This window comes from Terrapene carolina, unplaced genomic scaffold (genome assembly GCF_002925995.2).
Source record: "Terrapene carolina triunguis isolate 2854851 unplaced genomic scaffold, T_m_triunguis-2.0 Scaffold96, whole genome shotgun sequence".
In the NCBI taxonomy this organism is placed as follows: Eukaryota; Metazoa; Chordata; order Testudines; family Emydidae; genus Terrapene; species Terrapene triunguis.
In genome coordinates, this window is record NW_020664447.1 from 40468623 (window position 1) to 40492210 (window position 23588).

The 23588-nt window shown below is 41.7% G+C and overlaps 1 protein-coding gene across 1 annotated transcript in view; it reads left to right on the forward strand.

Moving 5' to 3' along the window:
* The first annotated feature begins 3733 nt into the window (after positions 1-3733).
* Positions 3734-23588, forward strand: part of LOC112104899 (cytosolic phospholipase A2 epsilon-like) — a 36944-nt gene continuing 17089 nt past the window's right edge. The window contains exons 1-12 of the mRNA XM_026651252.1: positions 3734-3844; positions 4544-4630; positions 7039-7111; positions 7860-7996; positions 8412-8543; positions 11208-11248; positions 12012-12054; positions 15053-15125; positions 17131-17300; positions 17423-17509; positions 19583-19620; positions 20300-20435. Coding sequence (XP_026507037.1) covers positions 3734-3844; positions 4544-4630; positions 7039-7111; positions 7860-7996; positions 8412-8543; positions 11208-11248; positions 12012-12054; positions 15053-15125; positions 17131-17300; positions 17423-17509; positions 19583-19620; positions 20300-20435 — 1128 coding nt within the window. The remainder of the gene's footprint in view (positions 3845-4543; positions 4631-7038; positions 7112-7859; positions 7997-8411; positions 8544-11207; positions 11249-12011; positions 12055-15052; positions 15126-17130; positions 17301-17422; positions 17510-19582; positions 19621-20299; positions 20436-23588) is intronic.

Sequence of the window (23588 nt, forward strand, 5' to 3'; positions counted from 1 at the left end):
TTGATAGTCATTGATAGAAGAGCTCTGTAATGGAACAGAAAACTATTTTAATTAACGGTAGATATGTGACATGGTTTCCTGTTTCCAGGGGAGTTTGGCCAGGCTGCATCTGAATGTCCAGCCAAACCATCTTGAAGACCTAATAAAATATTGACACAGGTGGTGCTCTCTCTCCAGGAAGGTTATGTCCCTTGGGATTTGCCTGGATTGTGATTTAACTCCAGTTAATTGATTGCCAGTTAACTGAAATTCACTAATACATTTATAAATGGTAGTCCAAATGCGCCGCAAACATTTGTATACTAGCCTAAGCCACAAATGTTTGTGTCTTAGAGCAAATGTATGTAGATTATCAAGATTCACTTTTGTAGATGTGTTAATTTACTCAGCAATCAATTAACTCTCATTAAAACAGGGCCACAAATTTTAGTCTAGACATAGCCTAAGGGCCTGTTTTTCTATTTCCCTGCACATTAAGGAGTCAATTGTATCATTGCCACGTGGATGTAGAATGCTGCCAACTCAAAGTGCTACTGATTTACACTCATTTTGCCCTAATATAATGACTGCATAAGATACAGAACAGCAGAGAATCAGGCCCTAACTGTACATTCTGAGGTTGCCAACATTCATGATTAAACAAGGTAAAATTTAAGGATAACTATATTAAGCACATACAATACATTACCTAACATTAGAAATTGGATTTTATTCTGGACTTTTTTGCCACTGTAGTTGATGCATTCTACAGAACATAAGTTAAAGCACCCTTCCATTCTACAGAGATTCCCCACAACAATAGACTTCCCATGAAATCCTCCCCTAAAGCATAAAATATCCCTAAATATAATTAAGATATTTTTGTGTCAGAGGGATGTTGCTGTTTTGCACCTAATTCAGAATGGCAAGGAGTATACATATGATACTTATTAGTAGAGCTACTCAGGAATTTGTCAAGAAATGCCAGTTCATCAAAACCAAAACTGTTTGTGAAACAGGCTTGGGTTCAACAAATTTCCCAATTTGAAAAAATGCGGAGAAAAAAAGTTTCTGAATTGTTGAGACATTTTGTTTCAACATTTTCTCAATTTCAGTTTTCTGGTTCAAGACTTTTCATATCACAATGTAAGGTAATGAGACTGACAAGGGTTTCAAAAAGGGTAAAAATCAAAAACATGTTTAAATTATTGAAATCAACTATTCGACTGACCCAAAATTAAAAAAAATGTTTTTCTGTCTGTATATTTTTGAGATTTCAATTTTTCATCCTGATTTGAGCTGGGAACATTTTTTGAACTTTTGAAAATATTCATGGGACAGGAAAACTGTTTCCCACCCGCTCTACTTATCAGCAAGAGCGATTACAGAATGCAACCTAAATAAAAAGGGCATTTCACAATGCTATATTATTGTAGCCTGCATACAGAGAAATTGCACAATGCATGTAGGTGTTATACTCTGCAGTGTTTTGAAATAATGTAGCCCATAGCAAGAATTACAATATTGTGCTGACTATGCCAATTGCCAAATTATTTGGCATGGCAGGCAGGGAAAGCCTGTCTCTAATTTATGTAACAGATTTGTAATGTAATTCTTGGTAATCCTAGCTGCACCTATGTTTCAATAAGTTTGGAAATATACAAGCAGTTTTGCATGCCTGGAAATTCTTCATTCTACTGCTCCACCCCAGACAAACCAGAAAAGCAATACAGGAATCACAGTTGTAGCTGATGTTGGCAACTGGCCCACAGTTCTGTTCTTTTACAGAGTAGCAAACCCTGGTGAATTTCAGATCTCTGCATAAGTGATGCCATTGTCTTCAAGTTCTGAGCAGGCACTGAAAGAGATAATAACCTACCCTTATTATAGGAAACCTCAGGTAATCGCCTGGAGTGGTCACAAGCCATTCTCAAGCATTCAGCTCCTCCCTGATGCCAAGTGAACAAACAGGGCCAAGAGAAAAAGCTCCCAACTTCGGTGGCAGGGAATATACTGAAGAAGTTGGCCTCTGAATTACATTCTAAGTCCTTGTTCCCAGATACTACGTCTGTAGCAGTTAGAAGATCCGGTCTTTGAGGTTGCTGAGCCAGGTAATTCAGACATCAGCTTGACCTTGTCCCTTGAACTCCTGATCACTCCTTCAGTGATTCAAGCACTAATGACAGACACAGAGGTTAGTGAGCACCAAACAAGCAAACACAGTGGAGAGGAATCCTTTAACATTAAACATTTATATATTAAGTAGAGATGTGCAAATAACTGATTTTTTTTAATTTGGTGGCTGGACTAAAAAATAATTGTTTCTGGTCAAACTCAATGTTTAGTTTAATCTTAAATGAAATGTTTTGATTCCTTTTCAGGTTTAAAAAATTAAATTGCAGTAAAATTCCAAACAAAAAGGTGTTTGGAATTGAAAAATGGAAATATTTCATTCTGAAAATGTCAAAACAAAACGTTTCAATTTTTTTTCTTTGACTGAAACAATTCAGTGAATTCAGCCGGAATTCACAAAATGTTTCAGTTGACCTGAATCTGCATTTTTTCAGTGAAAAAAAGTTTTGGATGAAGAATTTTGCCCAGCTCTAATTTTCAGTCAATACAAGTTGACAAGTTAAAGCATTTCTGTAATTCAGTTTGGAGCCACTTTGATTCTGCCAGGAGAAAAGGTTAAGGATCTTTTTCACATCAAAGCATACACTTTCCCCCCAGTGCCTTGTGAAGCTGCTAAATACCCCAATGTCCCTTGATACCTAGCTGCCCCACTCATTTCTCTATACCATATAGAGTTCGGGCAGGTCTACACTTAAAATGCTACAGCAGCGTAGCTGCACTGCTGTAGCACTTTAGTGAAGACATTACTTATGCCGATGGCAGAGCTTCTACCGTTGGCGTAGTTAATCCACCTCCACAAGATGCAGTAGCTATGTTGATAGGAGAAGCTCTCCTGATGACATAGTGCTGTCTACCCTGGAGGTTAGGTCGGTGTCACTGCATTGTTCAGAGGTGTGGATTTTTCACACCCCTGAGTGATGTAGTTATACCGATGTAAGTTTATAGAGTAGACCTACCCTTCCTGATTCCCCACTGTCCCCTGCCTCCCTAGAGTTGAGCGGGACAGCCATGTAGGTCAGGGATCTTGAGGACACTCAGAACAGTTTTAAGCAGTTCAACTCAAGAGGCCAGCAGTTTCTTGTTCTTGGCCAATGCTATTAGGATGACAGCCTAGCCAAAGACTATCATTCACATCTAGCTGTTTTGACCTCTCATGAAGATACAGAAGACCAGTGTCTTTGATAGCTCCTTGACTTCAAGTTCATGTGGGGTTTGGGCACTACCATGCTGTCTGCTAATTGGTTATCACTGTCTATACTTAGAGGTACTTGGGTTTCAGTGGTGCTCTAAGTGCATAGTTTACACAGGACTTTTTTGGATTCCTTTGAGAGGAAAGGTGCAGTATAAATGGAAAAAAAGTGTTCTTATCATTTATTACTATTTCCTAAAAACCCCATCACTGGGAAGAATAGGGCACTGTGGTTTCAGCATCTCCTGTTCTCCAACCACTGCATCTGCAAGGGAAATCTTCTCCCTTTGCAGTCACCCAAAAGATTCACCTTCCTAGGGTGAGGAAATGGGGGAAGATTCTTTTTGTTTGAGAAGTCAGCGAGGGGTGGGGCTCTGAGTCAGTTTATAAAACAGCTGCTCAGCTGCTTCTGCTGGTTTAAAAACTATAAATATGTTTCAAGAGTCACTGCCAGGTGTTGGATGTGGTATTGAAGTGCCATTGGTCGCATCGGACTTGCATGTAACGGATACCACAATGGAATCATGTGCCAGTTTACCTCAGGTAAGAAAGCCCCCATGACAAAATAAGATTGCTTGAAATTCCAGTCCACTGAGGTGTGTACAGCGCAAAGCAGGTGCTGTTCGTCTTGCTTGGTCATTAATTATTATTATATTAATTGTTGTGTGTGGCTCTTTCCAGACAGGGGAGAAGGTCCTTGCCTCAGGGAACTTACAGTCTCAATGAGAAATGACAACAGGCTGGGAGGAGAGGGGAAACCTCTTTGGAGAGAGAGAGATTCACTTACAAAGATATCAGATCACCTGGGGCTTTTTGTGTGTTTCATGTTTTTCTTGTTTTAAAATGTTATTTTAAAATGTGATATAATTAGCCCCTAGGGAGGGAGCAGGCAGCTGAGATTCAGGTGGAAAGCAAGGCGGGTGAGTCTACAGGGGGCAGGTTTACTATTCCTTTTATAGCCACAGCTGAGAGGATCCTTCATCCTCTGCTGTTTCGTACAAAGGGTGGCACCTATGTGGTTTTTGTGCCTACATTCATACCAATTAAAGTAACTAGGGTGTACAAAATGACGTAGTACTTGGTGCACAGGCAAGCATTGCCACATTCTGGGGCTCTGTGATCCACAGCTCTGAATTTGGGCTTTTCAGCCTTTGTTATAGCAGTTACACATTTATAATGGTGAATGATACTGGATGCTGAGAAGTTTATTTTCAGTGTTACCATTTCCCTCTCTTGCTTCAGGACCTGAACACTAAGACTAATCCATTGGGAATGGGAGAGGCCAAGGAGAGGAATCTGTGGACAGTGCAGGGGACTGTTGACAATAAGGTACTATACAAGAGAATTTCAAAATCAAACCATGTTAGGGTTGTTTCTGCCGGCGGAGGGAAGGGGAGGACAAATTTATTCACTGTAATTTGAATAGCTCCTTAATGGCTAAGCAATGCCAGCTTCATGGGTGAAACATGCTGATGTTTAACATTTGAATCATTCTTTGTTCATATTAAAGTTCTGTAGCTTTGGTGCATGGAAAACTTTAGTATCTCTGTTACTTGAAAAGGGATTGGTTTAAACGGAGTTTCTAGTGTAAAATATGTATTACTACAGACGAGGACAAATTTACTGCTGGTGTGAGGGGTAACTGACATCAATGAAGTGGGGCTATTTGCTCCTTCAATGAATCTGGCACAGTGTCTCATTGGTTTCTCAAATGGTGCAAACCCCAGTTTTATGGGTCAACATTTCTTCTGGCCTCTGCTGGTGGGAAAGTCATCACAACACAGAACTTCAGGGGGAATTAAAACACATTATATTAAATCCTCCAACGGGAAGTCAGGGTACCAGCTTTACTCAAGAAGACATCTTTTCACATTGGCAAACTCTCCAGTTTTCATCTTGTCTCTAACCTTTCCTTTTGTTTGCTCCCTGTCCATCCACTGTAGAATACATTTCTATTATGAAGCCTCTGAATGTGGCATGGCAGAATAGATTAAAAACTATATATGTAAACGACAGACTTTGTGTTTGTTAGCAATAAAGGGAATATGCTAACATTGAATAATATTTCTCAGATCGTGAAGGATTTGAATGGTTTTCTCTTGAATCTCCATGGGCAAATTAGCAGAATTAAGAGAATCTATCTCTAATATAATGGCATTTATTAAACTATTTAGGAAACACCACTTATTTTTGTCAGGTGGGATCACAAAATATTGAGTTACAAACATCATACTGATTGTTTAAGAAATTTCCCCCTCCTGTGCATTAATTGGATGTAATACATTAATATAAAAATAATGCTGCACTTCCCTAGAGTCTTTCATCCACGGATCAAAAATTGCTTTACAAACTTTGAATCAAATCCTTCAAGCGTTCTTTAGTCAAAACTGCCATTGATTTAAATGGTAGATTTGCATTAGTAAAGACTGTTTGATTTTGTCCATTAATTATTTAAGCCTTCACAATATCTTCTGAGATCTCTTGAGTATATTACTTGCACTATGTACAGTATGTTAAGTAGGAACGTTTTGAGTAATGATTTACTGCCAAATAATTTTGTGTCCTATTTTGATTTTTTCCTTTCTGGAACCTTTGAAATGGAGGGTTAGTAGTAAGGAAAGTGTGAACTGAATGAAAAAAATAAATAAAATGCGGGAAATGAAGAAGGCCCCAAGAAAGGATCAGGGGAGGATTATGAGAGTTTGGGGGAGAAATGTTAAATCTCACCCTAGGAGATGCAGTCTGCTTAATAGTAATTAAACAGCTTGGTAAAGTTGATGAGGGATTTTTATGTGAAACAGGGGGTTAAACATGGTAGTTTCACCTGAGTTTCACTTCAGATTTCTGGTGCAAACTCCAAGGGTCCAAACCCAGGTGATTCAAAATTAAAGGAAAGATTCTCACAAATCTCTGTACACTGAAATCACAGAGCTTAGCTCAGTGCTCTCATGCAGTTACAAGAAATCACTTCAAAGGAATCAATATTCCATGGGGAGTAGCATGAGGGAGGTATCAAAGTAGAGAGAACCAAAATTGAGATTAGAAGCAACTTGGGGATCCTGTAGTAAATATTGGCCGTAACAGGCTTGAACGCACTAAGAAGAGCTCTGCTGAGAATAGCGGCTACTTCCCTGACTCCCAAACCACATGTGCTGCACCAGTGGCAGCTGGATCTCAAAGAACTAAAATTGTACCATTTGTAAAAACCTCTGCAATTTTTCCTTTTCTCACCTAAAAACTACATGAAAAATCCAGCTCCCAGCTAGGCCCTGAATTATACAATCTAACAAAACTGGACTTTAGTTAGAAACCAAACCAAGCTCCCCTAATTGTATGAATCTGTGTCTCATATTATTTTAATCACAGAACCTGGCTTAGATGATTAATAGTAAAATAGATTTGTTGATCATTTTATTATCATACAGAAGTTGCCTGAGCAGGTTGCTTATATGTTAGGTACACCTCTACCCCGATATAACGCTGTCCTCGGGAGCCAAAAAATCTTACCACATTATAGGTGAAACCGCGTTATATCGAACTTGCTTTGATCCGCCGGACTGTGCAGCCCTGCCCCCCCGGAGCGCTGCTTTACCGCATTATATCCGAATTCGTGTTATATTGGGTCACGTTATATCAGAGTAGAGGTGTATTTCTCCCTCCCTCCTGACCATTTCGATCTGCTAGATATACCCCACATTTTAACGTTCACCCTTGCCTTTTGTATGTTTATTCTGCAGACTGAATCATCTCCTTGTTACTTGCTCACTGTAAGAGTCATAAGGGCGAGGAATCTCCATCGGACAGATGCCTGTGAGTAAATTTACTGATCTAGAGGTTCCACGTAGTTCTGCACTGGGAATGGTGCTGAGCTGTTCTGCTCCAGGGGGACCTGAACTCCTCCAGGGAAGAAGAAGGCTTCCTAGACTTCCCCAGTGCCCAGAGGGAGTCCACCCACTGCTACACCCTTTTAAGAGATGCAGCATATTTACTTTGTGTGCTGATCCAGGGTGAAGTGCCAGAGTGGAGAGGAGTGGACAGGGCAATTGCTTGCACCTATTCCACACTTCTCCTCATGCTCAGAGGGAAATTGAGAAAGCAGTTATTGTCCTCCACTGAAAGCAAGGACTGCAACTGTGTCTGACCTTATGTAGGTTGTGCAAGGGTGGGGGAGGTTTCTTGTGCTCTCCCCCATACTGTGCCCATACGTTAGGGCCAGGCATAAATTGGTGTAATATAGCTATGTTCTTTCTCACAGGCTATATAAAATATTCATGCTTTTAAAAAAAATAATAAAAAGCTTAATAAGAAAATAACTGCTTCATTGTATAGAATGGAAGATCTTTAAAAAATGTGTTTATTGTGGCTCTTGTTGCAGTTCTACAAAGAAGAATCAATTTCCTCCTCTTCTCTGTCCCTATTATCTGGACTGGACTGGATATGTTGGACAGACATGAAAACTTTCATTTTGTTCAGTGTGTTCATTCCCCTAGTGCCAATTAGCACTGCATAAATTGCTGTGTTGTCATTTAGCAAGGTTGTTTTTGTTTTTAATATGCAGTAAGCCAATCTGATTGCTATGTGACCCTCTGGCTGCCGACAGCTTCAGCCGAAAAGTTCTGGACTAAAACCATCAACAACTGCAAAGACCCAGTCTGGAATGAAACCTTCTACTACAGGATCCAGAGTCAGATCAAAGTAAGGCCCTGAGAACTTCCTCCAATCTGTGCTCTAGAGAGTTCCTGCCAGGTATCTCTCCTGCAGAAAGGATGCAGGTAATGTTCCTGGCTGGCAGGAAGAGATGCAGAAAGATGTGAAATGACACATCTCAACTCAAAAGTTTGCCATCTTGCACCAGGCTGTGGAAGCCAAATGTATCAGTCAGCCACATGCCTAGCTTTGGGCTGGGGAAAACCCACATTACTTAGAGGTAGAAGATGTTTTTTCAAAGGTACATCTTTGCATCATTTCCGCATTCCTCCTCTCTCCCACCATACACTCTCTTTCTCTCTCACCCTCTCTTTGTGCAAGATTTTCCCCAGGATTCCCTGCTTCCTGGGCTCGGTGAAAGCCAGAATGCAGAATTTCTAAAATCACTCACCTCCCTTCCCAGAATGTGCTGGAGCTGGGTGTCTACGATGAGGATGATGTTACCCAGGACGATCACCTCTTCACTGTGCGCTTTGATGTGGCTAAACTTCCACTTGGAGAAAGAGTTCTCATGTACTTTAAGTCTGACCCACAGGTGATGTATGAAATAACAGGGAGGGCTGGGTGAAAGGGACACACACTCCTGGGTTTTCTGCCTCCGCTACTATTTGTAATGTATTACTGTTTTCCTTCCTGCGTATTGGATTGCCCACCATAGTAGTCTGTCATTCTAACCCTCTGGAAAGGCCTCTTTGCTGTTGCTTCCTCCATTATACTCAAGGGTTTTGCCTCTGTGCTCTTGGGCAATGGAGGCTGATGAAAGTGGGATGCTCTTTGCAAAGCAGTCTCTTTGATGAGTTTGCTACCAAAGATGACCCTAGTGGAGATTATTCTCCCCTCCAACGGGTATCACTCGAAGTTTTCTGTCACAACTTGTTGGCACCAACCCAGCAATTATGAGGTAGTAGCTCTGAGATATGGAACTGATACTAGATTGTATCTAATACTAGTTCATGCATAGATTATAATTATACACCGTGACACTAATTTTGGCACATGGCTACCTAAATAAGATGTCTAAATTGCACAGCTGATCACTTAAATTGACAACTAGCTGTATAAATTCCTATTTAGAATGCAAATTTGAAAGTCACGTCTGGAAAGTTGTATCTTTTTATTAATAGGTTTCCTAAGTGATCAATTGCAATGTAATATACAGCTGGTGTGAAGGGGCAATTACCAGGAAAGCTTAGTATCAAGAGATATATCAGGTGTTTTATGTCCAAGCCACCTCACTGGCATTGGTACTATCAGTGCTAAGATAAAGAGTATTGGCTAGGTAGGAGAGATGAGAATATCCTTTGTGTGTTCATGTGGAGAATCTCTGTGTACTTTTCACAATGCCCAGAGAGGTCAAAGCAACAGGAGCACAGGACTATAGTATTTATATAAAGTATTGCCACACAGACACGAACAGTGAGAGCAGCTCCTGTGTTGCAAAATAATGTCAGGTATAGTGGGGGGGGGAGGGGGGTTAAGACTTGAAAAGATGAAGTAAGCTGCATCTGCTACAAAAAATTGAAGGTGACTTTGCAACAGCACTTTTTTTTACTGGGGTCAGGTTTATACATGCATCAGGGCTTTTCTGAACTGGAAGCATTATCATGTTGTTCAGGGGTTCTTAACGTTTTTCATATCATGGACCAAATCTGTTGGAGAGATTGTCACATTTGCCTCCCAACATCTCAGTCTTGATCCCATTTGTGATCCCAAAACATGCCCGAGAGAGTTACAACAATTGCTTATATGTAAAAGTAATAGTTGGAAAGAATGTAGGTATGTTTTTAGCTGTCTTTAATGTGATAAGTGTATTGTCCTTTTTAAAAGACTATACTAATCACACAGAATCCTTTCACTCTTCAATTATTCATCTCCTCTCTTCCCATCTGACCCTCCCACTCCTTTGGACATGGTTTCCTGCCAGCTGAGCCCCTTCTTCTCCAGACCCCATCCATGCTGCCCCAATTCCAGATTTCCTTCTACTCTGCTGCTCTGGGCAGATTGCCAAGTGACCTTATCCTCCTCTTCCACTGTTCCCCTGCATGTTTCTCAGGGTATGTCTATACTTCAAGCTGGGGGTGTCATTCCCAGCTCTGTTCGAGCTAGTGCACTAAAAAGAGAGTGTACCTACGGAAGCGCGAGCAGTGGGAAATATCTCATTTGCAATGAGTGTAGCTGAATGCAGGTTAAGTTGAACAAGCAGAACTCTATTAAACACTCTGGACTGCTCTGTCCATGTGGCTGTTGCTTTCAGCCTAACTCCTAGCACTACCTCCTTTCCTGTTGTCCCCTCAAGAACAGTCCCTTAAGGGAACATGGCCGTCTGACTCCACTCCATTGATCCTCATACATGAGAGGCTAACTGCTCTGAATATGTACGTACTGTCTTGGCCAGGCCGCAGCTACACTCTATTTTTAGCATGCTAGCTCAATCAGAGCTAGTGAGAGTACGTCTCCTCAAGCTGGGACTCACATCCCCCTTCCCCCTGTTTGAAGTGTAGACACACCCTCAATCTCCTCTCCCACTAGCAGTCTGTCTACACTGCAGCTGGGAGGTGTGATTCCCAATGCGGGAAGACAGGCTCATGCTAGCTCAGCTGAAGCTAGTGTGCTAAATATAGCCATGTGGAAGTTGCAGCACTGGCAGCAGCTTGAGCTAGCCACCCAAGCTCAGACCTAGGGGGTCAGGGACGCTTGGACTCAGGCGGGTAGCCCAGGCTGCGACATCCACACTGCTATGTTTAGCATGCTAGCTCAGCTCAAGCTAGTGTGAGTCTGTCTACCCACACTGGAAATCACACCTCCCAGCTGCAGTGCAGACATATGCTAGAAGGCTTCCTTCTATTGACAGCCTCTAGCTCCTCTCCCACTGATGGGTTGCAACCCCAGTCCCACTGGTGGCAGTGATCCCAGACAGCATCTCATTCCCCCCGCCCCTGTTATGTGACAGCAGCTCCCAGTAGAGGAAGGCACCTCTTCTTTGTTAACAGCTGCTTTTACAGACATCCAGGCTCTTCTTAGCAATGAAGAGCAGTAGTGCTTGTGTAAAAGCAGCTAGAAGCGAAGAGGAGAAGCCAGCACCAAGTGAACTGACAGGTATCCATGGACCACCACTAAGTGCTCCACAGATGACTAGTAGTGCATGGGACACAGTTTGAGAACCTTTGGTATAATAATCATGTTAACTTTTTTTCTTCAGAGAAAGGAGGAGTTGGAGGTGGAATTCAGACTGGAGACTATGTAAGTAAAAGCCAAATGATATAGAATCTGTAAGGGACAAAAACAACAATTCAGAGACTAATGAATGAATCCATTTCATTGGCCCAGAATGCATCATTCTTTGACACTACTACTAATAAGCATAGTTTACAATGAGATTTATGGTATCTGTAATATCAAAGAATTGTGCATTCTGGGAGAATCATCAGTGAATCATGGACAGGCAGGAGAATTTCACAGAGGGGGGAAATTATTAAAAAGCTAGTTACGTTTTTCCTGTGCTGAATACCCATTAAGGTGTGATTAGTGGGACAGTCTTCACTTGCATCTGGTATTAACTCAAATTTCATTTTAGCTTCATAGTTTGTCTTTGAGATAAATGGGGCAATACTGTCCTCTTAAAGGTATAATGGGGTCTTCGATAAATGCATCAGTGTTTTGTCTGGAATCCTTCTTTTACATTTGGAATCTTGATCGAATAAAGCCAACTGTAATCTCATCTTAGTGAATGTCAGAAAACAATCACATGGTGTGGCCCAGTAGGAAATCTTTGTTAGCAGAACTTGACGACTAGAATGGCATGAGCTATAGTGGTTGTGCCATGGCAAAGCGGTATAGGGAGACTTGCACCATGAGGCTTCTAGAATTATTCCTTCGTTCAGACACAACGCTTCCAAAAATTAGCACAAAACTAAGATAAGCCAGATAGCAGTCGGGAGAAAAGTGTCTCATTAAATTATACTGCACCCGTTACTAAATATGCACTTTTCATTTTGCTTCCTAGTTCGGATCCCTCTGAAACCATCGTGACTAATGGAGTTCTAGTGGTAACCTTTATGTTCTGTTATCTTTCCTTTCCTGTAGCAGTACTCATAATGCAGGTGAGAGGAGGTTTGCCAATTCTGATTGGATGTATTCCTGGAGGTTTCATCACATGACATAATCTTTAATTAAAGATTAAACTTTAATTGCTGGAGGCTCCAACCCCCGGTGGGACTAGAGAAACTGTGAGCTGCTTTGCAGTCAGCAGGCCAAGGCACACGCCTGCAGAGAGAGGCTGAGACTGAAAATAGATGTGATTTCCCACTTAGTCGTCTGCCTCACACCATAAAAACATAAGAACATAACATAAGAATGTAAGAACAGCCATACCGGGTCAGACCAAAGGTCCATCTAGCCCAGTATCCTGTCTACCGACAGTGGTCAATGCCAGGTGCCCCAGTGGGAGTGGACCTAACAGGCAATGATCAAGTGATCTCTCTCCTGCCATCCATCTCCATCCTCTGACAAACAGAGGCTAGGGACACCATTCCTTACCCATCCTGGCTAATAGCCATTAATGGACTTAACCACCATGAATTTATCCAGTTCTCTTTTAAATGCTGTCATAGTCCTAGCCTTCTCAACCTCTTCAGGTAAGGAGTTCCACAAGTTGACTGTGCGCTGTGTGAAGAAGAACTTCCTTGTATTTGTTTTAAACCTGCTGCCTATTAATTTCATTTGGTGACCCCTAGTTCTTGTATTATGGGAATAAGTAAATAACTTTTCCTTATCCACTTTCTCCACATCACTCATGATTTTATATACCTCTATCATATCCCCCCTTAGTCTCCTCTTTTCCAAGCTGAAGAGTCCTAGCCTCTTTAATCTCTCCTCATATGGGACCCGTTCCAAATCCCTAATCATTTTAGTTGCCCTTTTCTGAACCTTTTCTAGTGCCAGTATAACTTTTTTGAGATGAGGAAACCACATCTGTACGCAGTATTCGAGATGTGGGCGTACCATCGATTTATATAAGGGCAATAATATATTCTCAGTCCTATTCTCTATCCCCTTTTTAATGATCCCTAACATCCTGTTTGCTTTTTTGACTGCCTCTGCACACTGCGCGGACATCTTCAGAGAACTATCCACGATGACTCCAAGATCTTTTTCCTGACTCGTTGTAGCTAAATTAGCCCCCATCATATTGTATGTATAGTTGGGGTTATTTTTTCCAATGCGCATTACTTTACATTTATCCACATTAAATTTCATTTGCCATTTTGTTGCCCAATCACTTAGTTTTGTGAGATCTTTTTGAAGTTCTTCACACTCTGCTTTGGTCTTAACGATCTTGAGCAGTTTAGTATCATCTGCAAACTTTGCCACCTCACTGTTTACCCCTTTCTCCAGATCATTTATAAATAAGTTGAATAGGATTGGTCCGAGGACTGACCCTTGGGGAACACCACTAGTTACCCCTCTCCATTCTGAGAATTTACCATTAATTCCTACCCTTTGTTCCCGGTCTTTTAACCAGTTCTCAATCCATGAAAGGACCTTCCCTTTTATCCCATGACAGCTTAATTTACGTAAGAGCCTTTGGTGAGGGACCTTGTCAAAGGCTTTCTGGAAATCTAAGTACACTGTGTCCACTGGATCCCCCTTGTCCACATGTTTGTTGACCCCTTCAAAGAACTCTAATAGATTAGTAAGACTCGATTTCCCTTTACAGAAACGATGTTGACTATTGCTCAACAGTTTATGTTTTTCTATGTGTCTGACAATTTTATTCTTAACTATTGTTTCGACTGATTTGCCCGGTACCGACATTAGACTTACAGGTCTGTAATTGCCGGGATCACCTCTAGAGCCCTTTTTAAATATTAGCGTTACATTAGCTAACTTCCAGTCACTGGGTACAGAAGCCGATTTAAAGGACAAGTTACAAACCTTAGTTAATAGTTCCGCAACTTCACATTTGAGTTCTTTCAGAACTCTTGGGTGAATGCCATCTGGTCCCGGTGACTTGTTAATGTTAAGTTTATCAATTAATTCCAAAACCTCCTCTAGTGACACTTCAATCTGTGACAGTTCCTCAGATTTGTCACCTACAAAAGCTGGCTCAGGTTTGGGAATCTCCCTAACATCCTCAGCCGTGAAGACTGAAGCAAAGAATCCATTTAGTTTCTCCGCAATGACTTCATCGTCTTTAAGCGCTCCTTTTGTATCTCGATCATCAAGGGTCCCCACTGGTTGTTTAGCAGGCTTCCTGCTTCTGATGTACTTAAAAAACATTTTGTTATTACCTTCGGAGTTTTTGGCTCCATCTCCTCCCATGTGTTATGGTTGGAGAGCTATGACTGGAGCAGCTGTGAGATTCGCCAAGCTAGCACTCCTACAATATTGCAGAGTGACGACTCCTGGCAAAAATTGGGCATGGTATAGTGGTGAGCTGCCTCACAGCCAGCGTTCTCACCCTATTTCCTGCAGTGGGAGGCACTGATATCTGTAAAGCTATGAGATTCCCCCACAGACATTTTTATTCAGTCCCATCCTCAGAAACTGTATGAAATGGAGGAACAATTTGCTTCCCCATAGTCTCTGTTCCTATACCAGTCCTCAAAATTACTGGCACTTAAACATTCATAACAATAACACTTCCCACAAGGGCTTTGCTTGCCAGTGATACTGGTTCTCTTAGTAGCTTTCTCTCATTATTTGTTTTTTTCACCTGAATTAGTCCTTTGTGCCCCTCTCTGTACCCTGAGAATGCTGTTAGTTTGGCCTGTCTCACACTCTTCAGAGAAGCTGTCTTGTAAGTCACAACCACCCATCCCTTCTTACAGCTGATGACTACATGTGACTCCCTACAGTCATTCAGTTTCATTCATCGTTGAATAGCAAGGTCATTGTAGAACATTTGGTTTTCCTAGGGGCTGAGCATGCTGCCAACATAGCACTCAATCTGTGCATCAATAGTAATACACTAGGATGGGAAATAGAACTTCAAACCATGATATTTTCCATCATGAGCTATTTTATTGTTCTTCTCTGTTACAGTCTCGCAAAGTCTGCTGTTTGGAAGTTCAGGTGGATGAGAAGAAGAGGGAAAAGAAGAGGAAGCCTTCATCACGTGAGATTGTTACTTCATTAACTGGCTATAAGTAACCAGATATTGATTCTACTATGGCGATTGGCCATTCTATGAATCATTAAAATAAATAAATGGAATAAAATATTTCCACATGATTCAACTTTCGTAACATCAACTTTAAAATGAGTAATCTATGTTATCGGTTACATGGACTGCATCACATACATCTGTATAGTGAACTCCTTTAAAGTAACACTAAAGCTGAGATTTTAATCACATAAGGGTTAGAGTTATGATTCTGACAGCAACCTTAATTTTGTTCCCTTATGTGAGCTGATGTCCATTACAAAAGGCTTTTCACTAAATGATTACATAGCTTAAGGGAAATAATTCAGAATACAACATAGAGAAAAAAGTTCAATTTCTTTACATTACATTGTGTTGTACTATTTTCCAAGTATTGAATCATATTGTCCAGTGTGGTATTAATGTAATGAGAGAGAAATCTATCGAGGGCAAATATTCAAGTGTGTAGAATTAATATTGATTTTATAACTAGAATTGTCTGACCTATCTGTGATTAAAATCTCAAGCATGGTGTTGCGGTCATGTTGTTTTTACATATTCTTTCCTTTGTTTATTTATTTTAAAACATTACAAAATCAGTGAAAACGTCCTGTATGTTACCTCAGAATGTCTCCTTTAGAGGCCTTTTTACAGATTTAGTCTAAAATTTATTGTTCATTTTTATATTGTATTAGCACCAGGGTGCCCTATTGTGCTAGGCATTGTACAAACATACCTGTCTAAACTAGGGAAAAGGCTTGTTTAAAAACACTTGTTAGTTAAGATATTTCAATTAACATATTTTTAAAGCCCATTAAGCACTTAGGCCCAGATGCTCAAAGGTATTTAGGCCCCTAACTCCCTTTGAAATCAAGCACCTAAATACCTTTGGCCCTGGGCTGATCATGACCATTTTAAAGGTGTGAAATCCTGTCTATACTCAGTGTTAAGTAGTGTTTTAAAATGTGTTATTTTAGCTGGGCCCGCTGCTCTGGCGCCCCACGGCCAGCCACACTAGCCGCTCCTAGAGTGACCCGGCGCCAGCTGCTCCAGCGGTCCCTGGGGACAGCCGCAATGGCCACTTCTAGGGAGGCCCTGGGCAGCTGGCTCCAGGGACCGCCCAAGCAGCGGCTGGTGCAGCTGGTCCCACGGACTGCCTGAGCAGCGGTCCTGGGGAGCATCTGAATAGCGGTCCCAGGGGCTGCCCCAGGGCCAGCCACACCAGCTGCTGCTGGAGCAAACCAGGGCAGCTGGCTCTGGGGACCACCGGAACAGCGGCCAGTGTGGCTGACTTTGGGAAGCACCTGAGCAGCAGTCTTGGGGGTGCCCTGGGAACCCCTGAGCAGCAGCATTCCCGGGGTGGCTGAAGCAACCCCAGGGGCACCCAGAGGCCATCTGAAGAGTGGTCCTTGGGAGCACTGGCTGGGGGACAGTCAACCCCCAGCATTGGAGCAGGTCCTCCCAGCAGGGGACCTCGGAGCAGTGGGGCCCCAGAAGTAGAGATTTAGTCAGGGGTATTTTTGGTAAAAGTCATGGACAGGTCACGGGCCGTTAATTTTTATTTATTGCCCTGACCTGTCCATGACTTTTACCAAAAATACCCATGACTAAATCTTAGCCTTACATATGGTACATTAGTATAGATTTGCTGCATTGGAATAAAATAGAAGCAAATAATGGTTCCCATATCTCATAAAACCCCATGTATTTGAGCCCCTTCTTGTGAAACTTCATTTTATCCTAATTTCTGTCAATACCTCTAGGGTCAATTACCTACCCCAAAATTTCCTTGATTACCCAACCCCCTATTTCTCTAAATATTATAATAGAATAATATTGATCAATAAATGGTCTCTTTGAGCTCAGTGTAGAGAACTTCTAATCAGTTTAATGAAGGGTTTTTTTTAATACCCCTATAATGCTATGTTTCCAGTCCAATAATAGTAACTTCTGTGTGTGCTTTGTCTCATTCCTTTAGGGAAAGACATCTCCCTCACAGTGAAAGGATCCCATGAAGAGACCCAAGACCTTACATTGGCCTCTGATCCCATCATTAGATCCTCATGTCCCACTAAGTTTCACTATGTCAAGTATAAGCAGCCAGCATTGGATGTTATTCTACCAAAGCAGAAACCACGTTACTCCTTTGTAAGTTATCATTGGCCTTAATAAATTTAGTAGTAACTTTAAAGAAACACATGCATTAGATAGCAACATTAATCTATCTTCATTTTACTCCTTGTGATATAAACTTGTATGTATTTCTTCAGCGTAGCTGTTCCTATAACACAAAGGCAGACTCACCAAATGTGGCTCTCAATTCACTTCCCACAGGAGAGAAAGTAACAATAGCAGAGGTGAGTGCCTATTGTTAGTCCTTAGGAATAAACACTGATCCATATCTGGATTATTACCCGTGTAACAATAATGGCCTAGATTGCCTCCTTCCTTGGAAAAAATAATGGAAAAAATAATGGAAAGGGGATAAGAGGAGGAGGAGAATGAAGATAATCCCCTCAATGAATTTTTCTGGCATTATCCCTATGGTGAAAGAGGTTAGGGAAATTTGATTTCAAAGGCTGTGCCCCTTCCCACCTCCATGAATCTTGGGAGCCAGATCTCTGTCCCACAAGGGTCAACTGACTCTCCATGTGTTCTGTTGTCTCTGACAGTGGAGCTCCAGCTGTAGCCATGCAACTATAGTGTTCCGGAATGCAATCATTGGAACCATTGTTCCGGAATGCAATTTTGTATTTATGTACCTGGGATGGGGAGTTCCAAGATTCCAAACTCATTGCAGTGGGCCTAAGTGAATGGAAGATGGAGGACAATGGCTCATATAGCAGAGATCTCAGCCCAGTACACTGGTGCAGTTGCCTGAGAAGGCTGGGAAATTGGGAACTCCTGATTTATTCTATGATTCTGAAATGTTATGGGGATTAACAATATGCTTTATGATTATGTAAACCCAATTTAAAGGGCCACAGTTAAGTGATGTTGCTAAGAGCCAAAATTTAGCTTTGGAAAAGAAAACACACTACTACTCACAAAAACCCTGGATTCTACAAAAGCTAATAGCTATAATGAGATTTTCATGATTAGCCAAACAAGTCACCTTGAACTGTCATTTATTCCACCAGTTCTCAACCAGTGCTTGTGTCAAGGCTGCTTCCTCACTCTGAACTTTAGGGTACAAATGTGGGGGCCTGCATGAAAACTTCTAAGCTTAACTACCAGCTTAGATCTGGTCCGCTGCCACCACTCTCGATGCTAATTCCCTTCCCTGGGTAGCCCTGAGAGACTCTTCACCAATTCCCTAGTGAGTACAGATCCAAACCCCTTGGATCTTAAAACAAGGAGAAATTAACCATCCCCCCTCCTTCCTCCCACCAACTCCTGGTGGATCAAGATCCAACCTCCTTGGATCTAAAAACAAGGAAAAATCAATCAGGTTCTTAAAAAGAAGGCTTTTAATTAAAGAAAAAGGTAAAAATCATCTCTGTAAAATCAGGATGGAAAATAACTTTACAGGGTAATCAAACTTAAAGAGCCCAGAGGACCCCCCTCTAGCCTTAGGTTCAAAGTTACAGCAAACGGAGGTAAACACCCTAGTAAAAGGTACATTTACAAGTTGAGAAAACAAAGGTAAACTAACACGCCTTGTCTGGCTGTTTACTTACAAGTTTGAAATATGAGAGACTTGTTCAGAAAGATGTGGAGAGCCTGGATTGATGTCTGGTCCCTCTTAGTCCCAAGAGCGAACAACCCCCAAAACAAAGAGCACCAACAAAAGCCTTCCCCTCCCCCAAGATTTGAAAGTATTTTGTCCCCTTATTGGTCCTTTGGGTCAGGTGTCAGCCAGGTTAACTGAGCTTCTTAACCCTTTACAGGTAAAAGGATTTTGGAGTCTCTGGCCAGGAGGGATTTTATAGTACTGTACACAGGAGAGCTGTTACCCTTCCCTTTATAGTTATGACAGCTTGCCTCTTCAGGCTTTTGTGAGTGACACTCTAGACATTCCATCCTGATCTTAATGATAAATCACTGTGCTAGGTCTTGGGGCACTGCCGCTCATCTCCTCCTGTTCAGGGGGTGGGGGTAGGGGCATTGTAACTAGCCATGGAACTTTGGCAGCACCAGACTTCTGGTGGGTTCTAGATCACACACAGGCGCATGGGAGGAGACAAACACTGGCTAGTACAGCCCAAGATGTTCATCTGTTTAGAATGGTACAGTCACTGGAAAATGCTGAGAATTACTGAGAAGCTTTACAGAGAATAAATTAGTGGTGTTGAATCCATATACATGGCATCTCAGGTTGGTGTCTGCATTGCTGAAAAGGGACAAGATAAAACTCACTCAAAAGCTGACGGGAGGGGAAACCTTAAAAATGTGATGGCACTTAAGGTATTTGTATTCTTGGTTTTCAGGATAAAAAATTTGATTTGTATGTGAAGGCTACAGACTGGTAAGAGATCCATCCTCTTTAGATGTTAATGATTTTGTCAGCTAAATTCCGCTCTCTCCCTGTCTGTTTATGAGAAAAAGTCTGCTTACTGTATGTCAACAATTCGTGCAAAGAAATTAAAAGCGCACAACTTTAAATTCGTTTAGACTGAAAGCTGGAACTTTATATAGAAAAAGAACACAGCATATACTTTACCCAATATTTTCATCAGTTTAATGAGACTCATGTATGAGATAGAAGTAGTGGCAGAGTTAGCTATTTGAAATCTGTATTTGTCCTGTTATGTTGGTTTCCTGTTCAGCACAATCCATAATCTGTCATGATGCTGTTTAGATATAAAGTTGATCAGTTACAGTCAGCAAAGCTTATTCTACTACAGCTCTCAAAAAGGCATTGGGCTTTAATAATAGCCACCAGCTTATGTCTAAAATATAGCAGGATCCTCCTGGTAGTGCCTTCAGAAATTACTTATAGGAATTAATTTCCCTCTTTTTTTTCTTGCCTTTCTCTCTCTTGCTCATGTTACATCCGTTTGTCTATATAGAAGGGTGGGAAAGACTCTTCTGTCAGATTGACTGTTTTTGGAAGTGGTTGATTGTCTGCACTGTAAGTTCTAAAATTGACTATCAGTAACAACATGCAATATGTGTGCCTGTGTTTTTCCTGGTCTGTGTTCCAGCTCAGAAGACCTAGACGTGCGTTTGGGGTTTGACTTGTGCACAGAGGAACAGGATTTCCTCTGTAAAAGGAAGAACTATGTTGCTGCTGCTCTGAAAAAGGTTCTCCAGCTAGAGGAGGACCTGCAGGATGATGAGGTACGTAGGACAGAATCCCAGATGTTCCTCCTCAGCTCAAATGACCACTCAGCAACTGGACACCTAATGTGACATGTTTACTATTATCAAAACTTCTGAATGGTCAGGAGGCCCTCGATTCAAGGGTGGCCCTCTGATACCAGCATTCTCATCCATCACATCAGTGGACTCAGTTGTCTTATCCCTCCCCTCCTCTATCTCCAACACACTTGACTCCTTTGCCACACAAAGTCCATCCCAATAAGCCTCAGCCATGGCTCATTCCAAAAATCTGCTTCCTCCTTTCCTGTTCCCATGTCACCAAAAGCCTGTGGATGAAGTATCATGACCCCACGGTCTTACTCCAATGCACATTTGTTCTCTCCTTTTTAGTTCTGTCACATTCCTGGTCAAATAGTACTATTTTTGTCTCATTGACACCCATGCCCACAATTCCTGTCATTCATTTGTTACCTTTTGCTTCCTCTTAAAATCTTCTCCCATTCCACACCCTCCTTTCTTTCCATGAAAGATCCTGTCAATTTCACCAAACAGAAAATTAATACAGTCCTCCATGATCTCTGTCCTCCTTCCCCTTACTTGCCCCGTCACCTTCTAATACCCTCTTCTTCCTTTCCTGACTACTCTCTCTACCTATCTCAGGCTGGGTCTACACTACAGCAGGGGTCCGACCTAAGATACGCAACTTCAGCTACGTGAATACCGTAGCTGAAGTTGCGTATTTTAGGTCGGCTTACCTGGCGGTGAGGACGCGGGAAAGTCGACCGCTGCCGCCCTGCTGCCGACTCCGCTGCCGCCTCTTGCCGAGGTGGATTTCCGGAGTCGACGGCAGAGCGATCAGGGATCGATTTTACCGCGTCTTCACTAGACGCGGTAAGTCGATCCCCGATAGACCGATTGCTACCCGCCGGATCGGCAGGTAGTGAAGACATAGCCTCAGCAACTCCATCTCTTCCCCACTCCGACCTTTCCTTACTATCACCCCTCCCATACTTCTTCCTTAACCTGTCACTGTGCTCTAGCTACTTTCCCTCACAATATAAGTATGTTTTGGCCTTTATCCATCATAAGCATCTATACTTCTCACCACCTGCCTCTCTAATGACTGCCTGATCTCCTTTTCTCTTTCACCTCACAACTGACAGAATACACCATTTATATTTGTTGCCCTGAATTAAATTTCCTTCTGCTTCATCTTGCATCCCATCCCAGCTAGTTATCAATTCCTTTCTCCAGCAAAATTGCTCTCACTCAAGGATTTTAATAACGTCAGAATCTCAGGCTCTACTCCATCCTCATCCTCCTTGTTCCTTCCAGTGCTTTTGACACTATTCATAATCATCTCCTTCTTGACATTTTCCCTCTCTGAGATTTTTGTGGTACTGTCCTCACTTGGTTCTCTTCCTATCTTACTATTTGATTCACTGTACCTCTTTCCTCTTTCTGTATGTTTGTTTTGCCCTCAGGGAAAGAACTGTTCCTCTTTTTGTGTTTGTACCAAACATAGTACATTTTAGGTACACTGGAAACAAATAACAATAATACTTGAACAAAAGCAACTTCTCCTTCTTCTTTGCCTTCACCTTGTCCCACTTAGTCGGGGTTGGAGGCTCTTGTTCTTTATCTCCAAGCATTCCTATCGAGTGCGTCTTCCAACATGTCCTCTTTAGGAATATAGAACTACCTTTTTCTTGGTCTTTCTCGGGGTCTTTGATCCATGACAACCAGATCTTATACTCTCTCACCAGCATACCCCATGTCTCATCATTTCATTTGACCCAGCCATCTCAGTCAATACTCTCTCAACTTTTCTATGATAGGGCTACTCCCTTCGTGGCTCATACAATTTCATTGTGTAGCCTATCAGCGCTTGTCTTACCCAGCATCCACCTGAGCATTCTTATTTCAGCAGTGTACCATTGTTGTTCTTCTGTCTCCCTACTTAGAGTAGCAGTAGGAATATACTACTGACCACCTGACTGGGATGGTGATGGTGATTGTGAAATGCTCAGGGAGATTACAAACACAGAATACCCAATAATAATGGGGAATTTCAATATCCCCCAATTTGACTGGCTACATGTCACCTCAGGACAAGATGAAGCGATAAAATGTTTAGACACCATTAATGAGAACTTCTTGGAGCAGCTAGTCCTGGAACCCTCAAGGGGAGAGGCAATTCTTGATTTAGTGCTAAGTGGAGCACAGAATCTGGTCCAAGAGGTGACTATAGCTGAACCGCTTGGTAATAGCAACCATATTGCAAGTAAATTTAACATTCTTTTGGGGGGAAAATACCAAAGAAACCCACCACAGTAGCACTTAACTTCAAAAAGGGGAAACTACACAAAAATGAGGAAGCTAGTTAAACGGACATTCAAAGGAACAGTCACAAGAGGGAAATGCCTGCAAGCTGCATGGAAACTATTTAAAAACACCATGTATACCCCAACACTAAATGTATACCCCAAATAAAAAAAACAGTAAGAGGATAAAAATGCCACAGTGTCTAAACAACAGAGTAAAAGAGTTAGCTAGAGGCAAAAAGACTTCATTTATAAACTGGAAGTCAAATCCTACAGAGGAAAATAGAAAGGAGCATAAACTCTGGCAAGTCAAGTGTAAAGGTATAATTAGGCAGGCCAAAAAAAGAATTTGAAGAGCAACTAACAAAAGATACAAAAACTAACTGCAAACATTTTTTAAGGACATCAGATGCAGAAAGCCTGCCAAATAATCAGTGGGACCACTTGATGATCAAGGTGCTAAAAAGCACTCAGGGAAGACAAAGCCATTGTGGAGAAGCTAAACAATTTTTTTGCATCAGTCCTCACTGCAGAGGATATGAGGGTGGCTCCCATGCCTAAGCCATCCTTTTTAGGTGACAAATCTGAGGAACTCTCCAAAATTGAGGTGTCAATTGATAAACAGTAATAAGTCACCGGGACCAGATGTTTTCACCCAAGAGTTCTGAAGGAACTCCAATATGAAAGTACAGAACTACTAACTGTGGTATGTAAGCTATCACTTAAATCAGATTCTGTACCAGATGATTAGATGATAGCTAATGTAATGCTGATTTTTTTTTAAATGTCCCCATAGGCAATCACAGTCTGGTAAACCTAACTTCAGTACAAGGCAAATTGGTTGAAA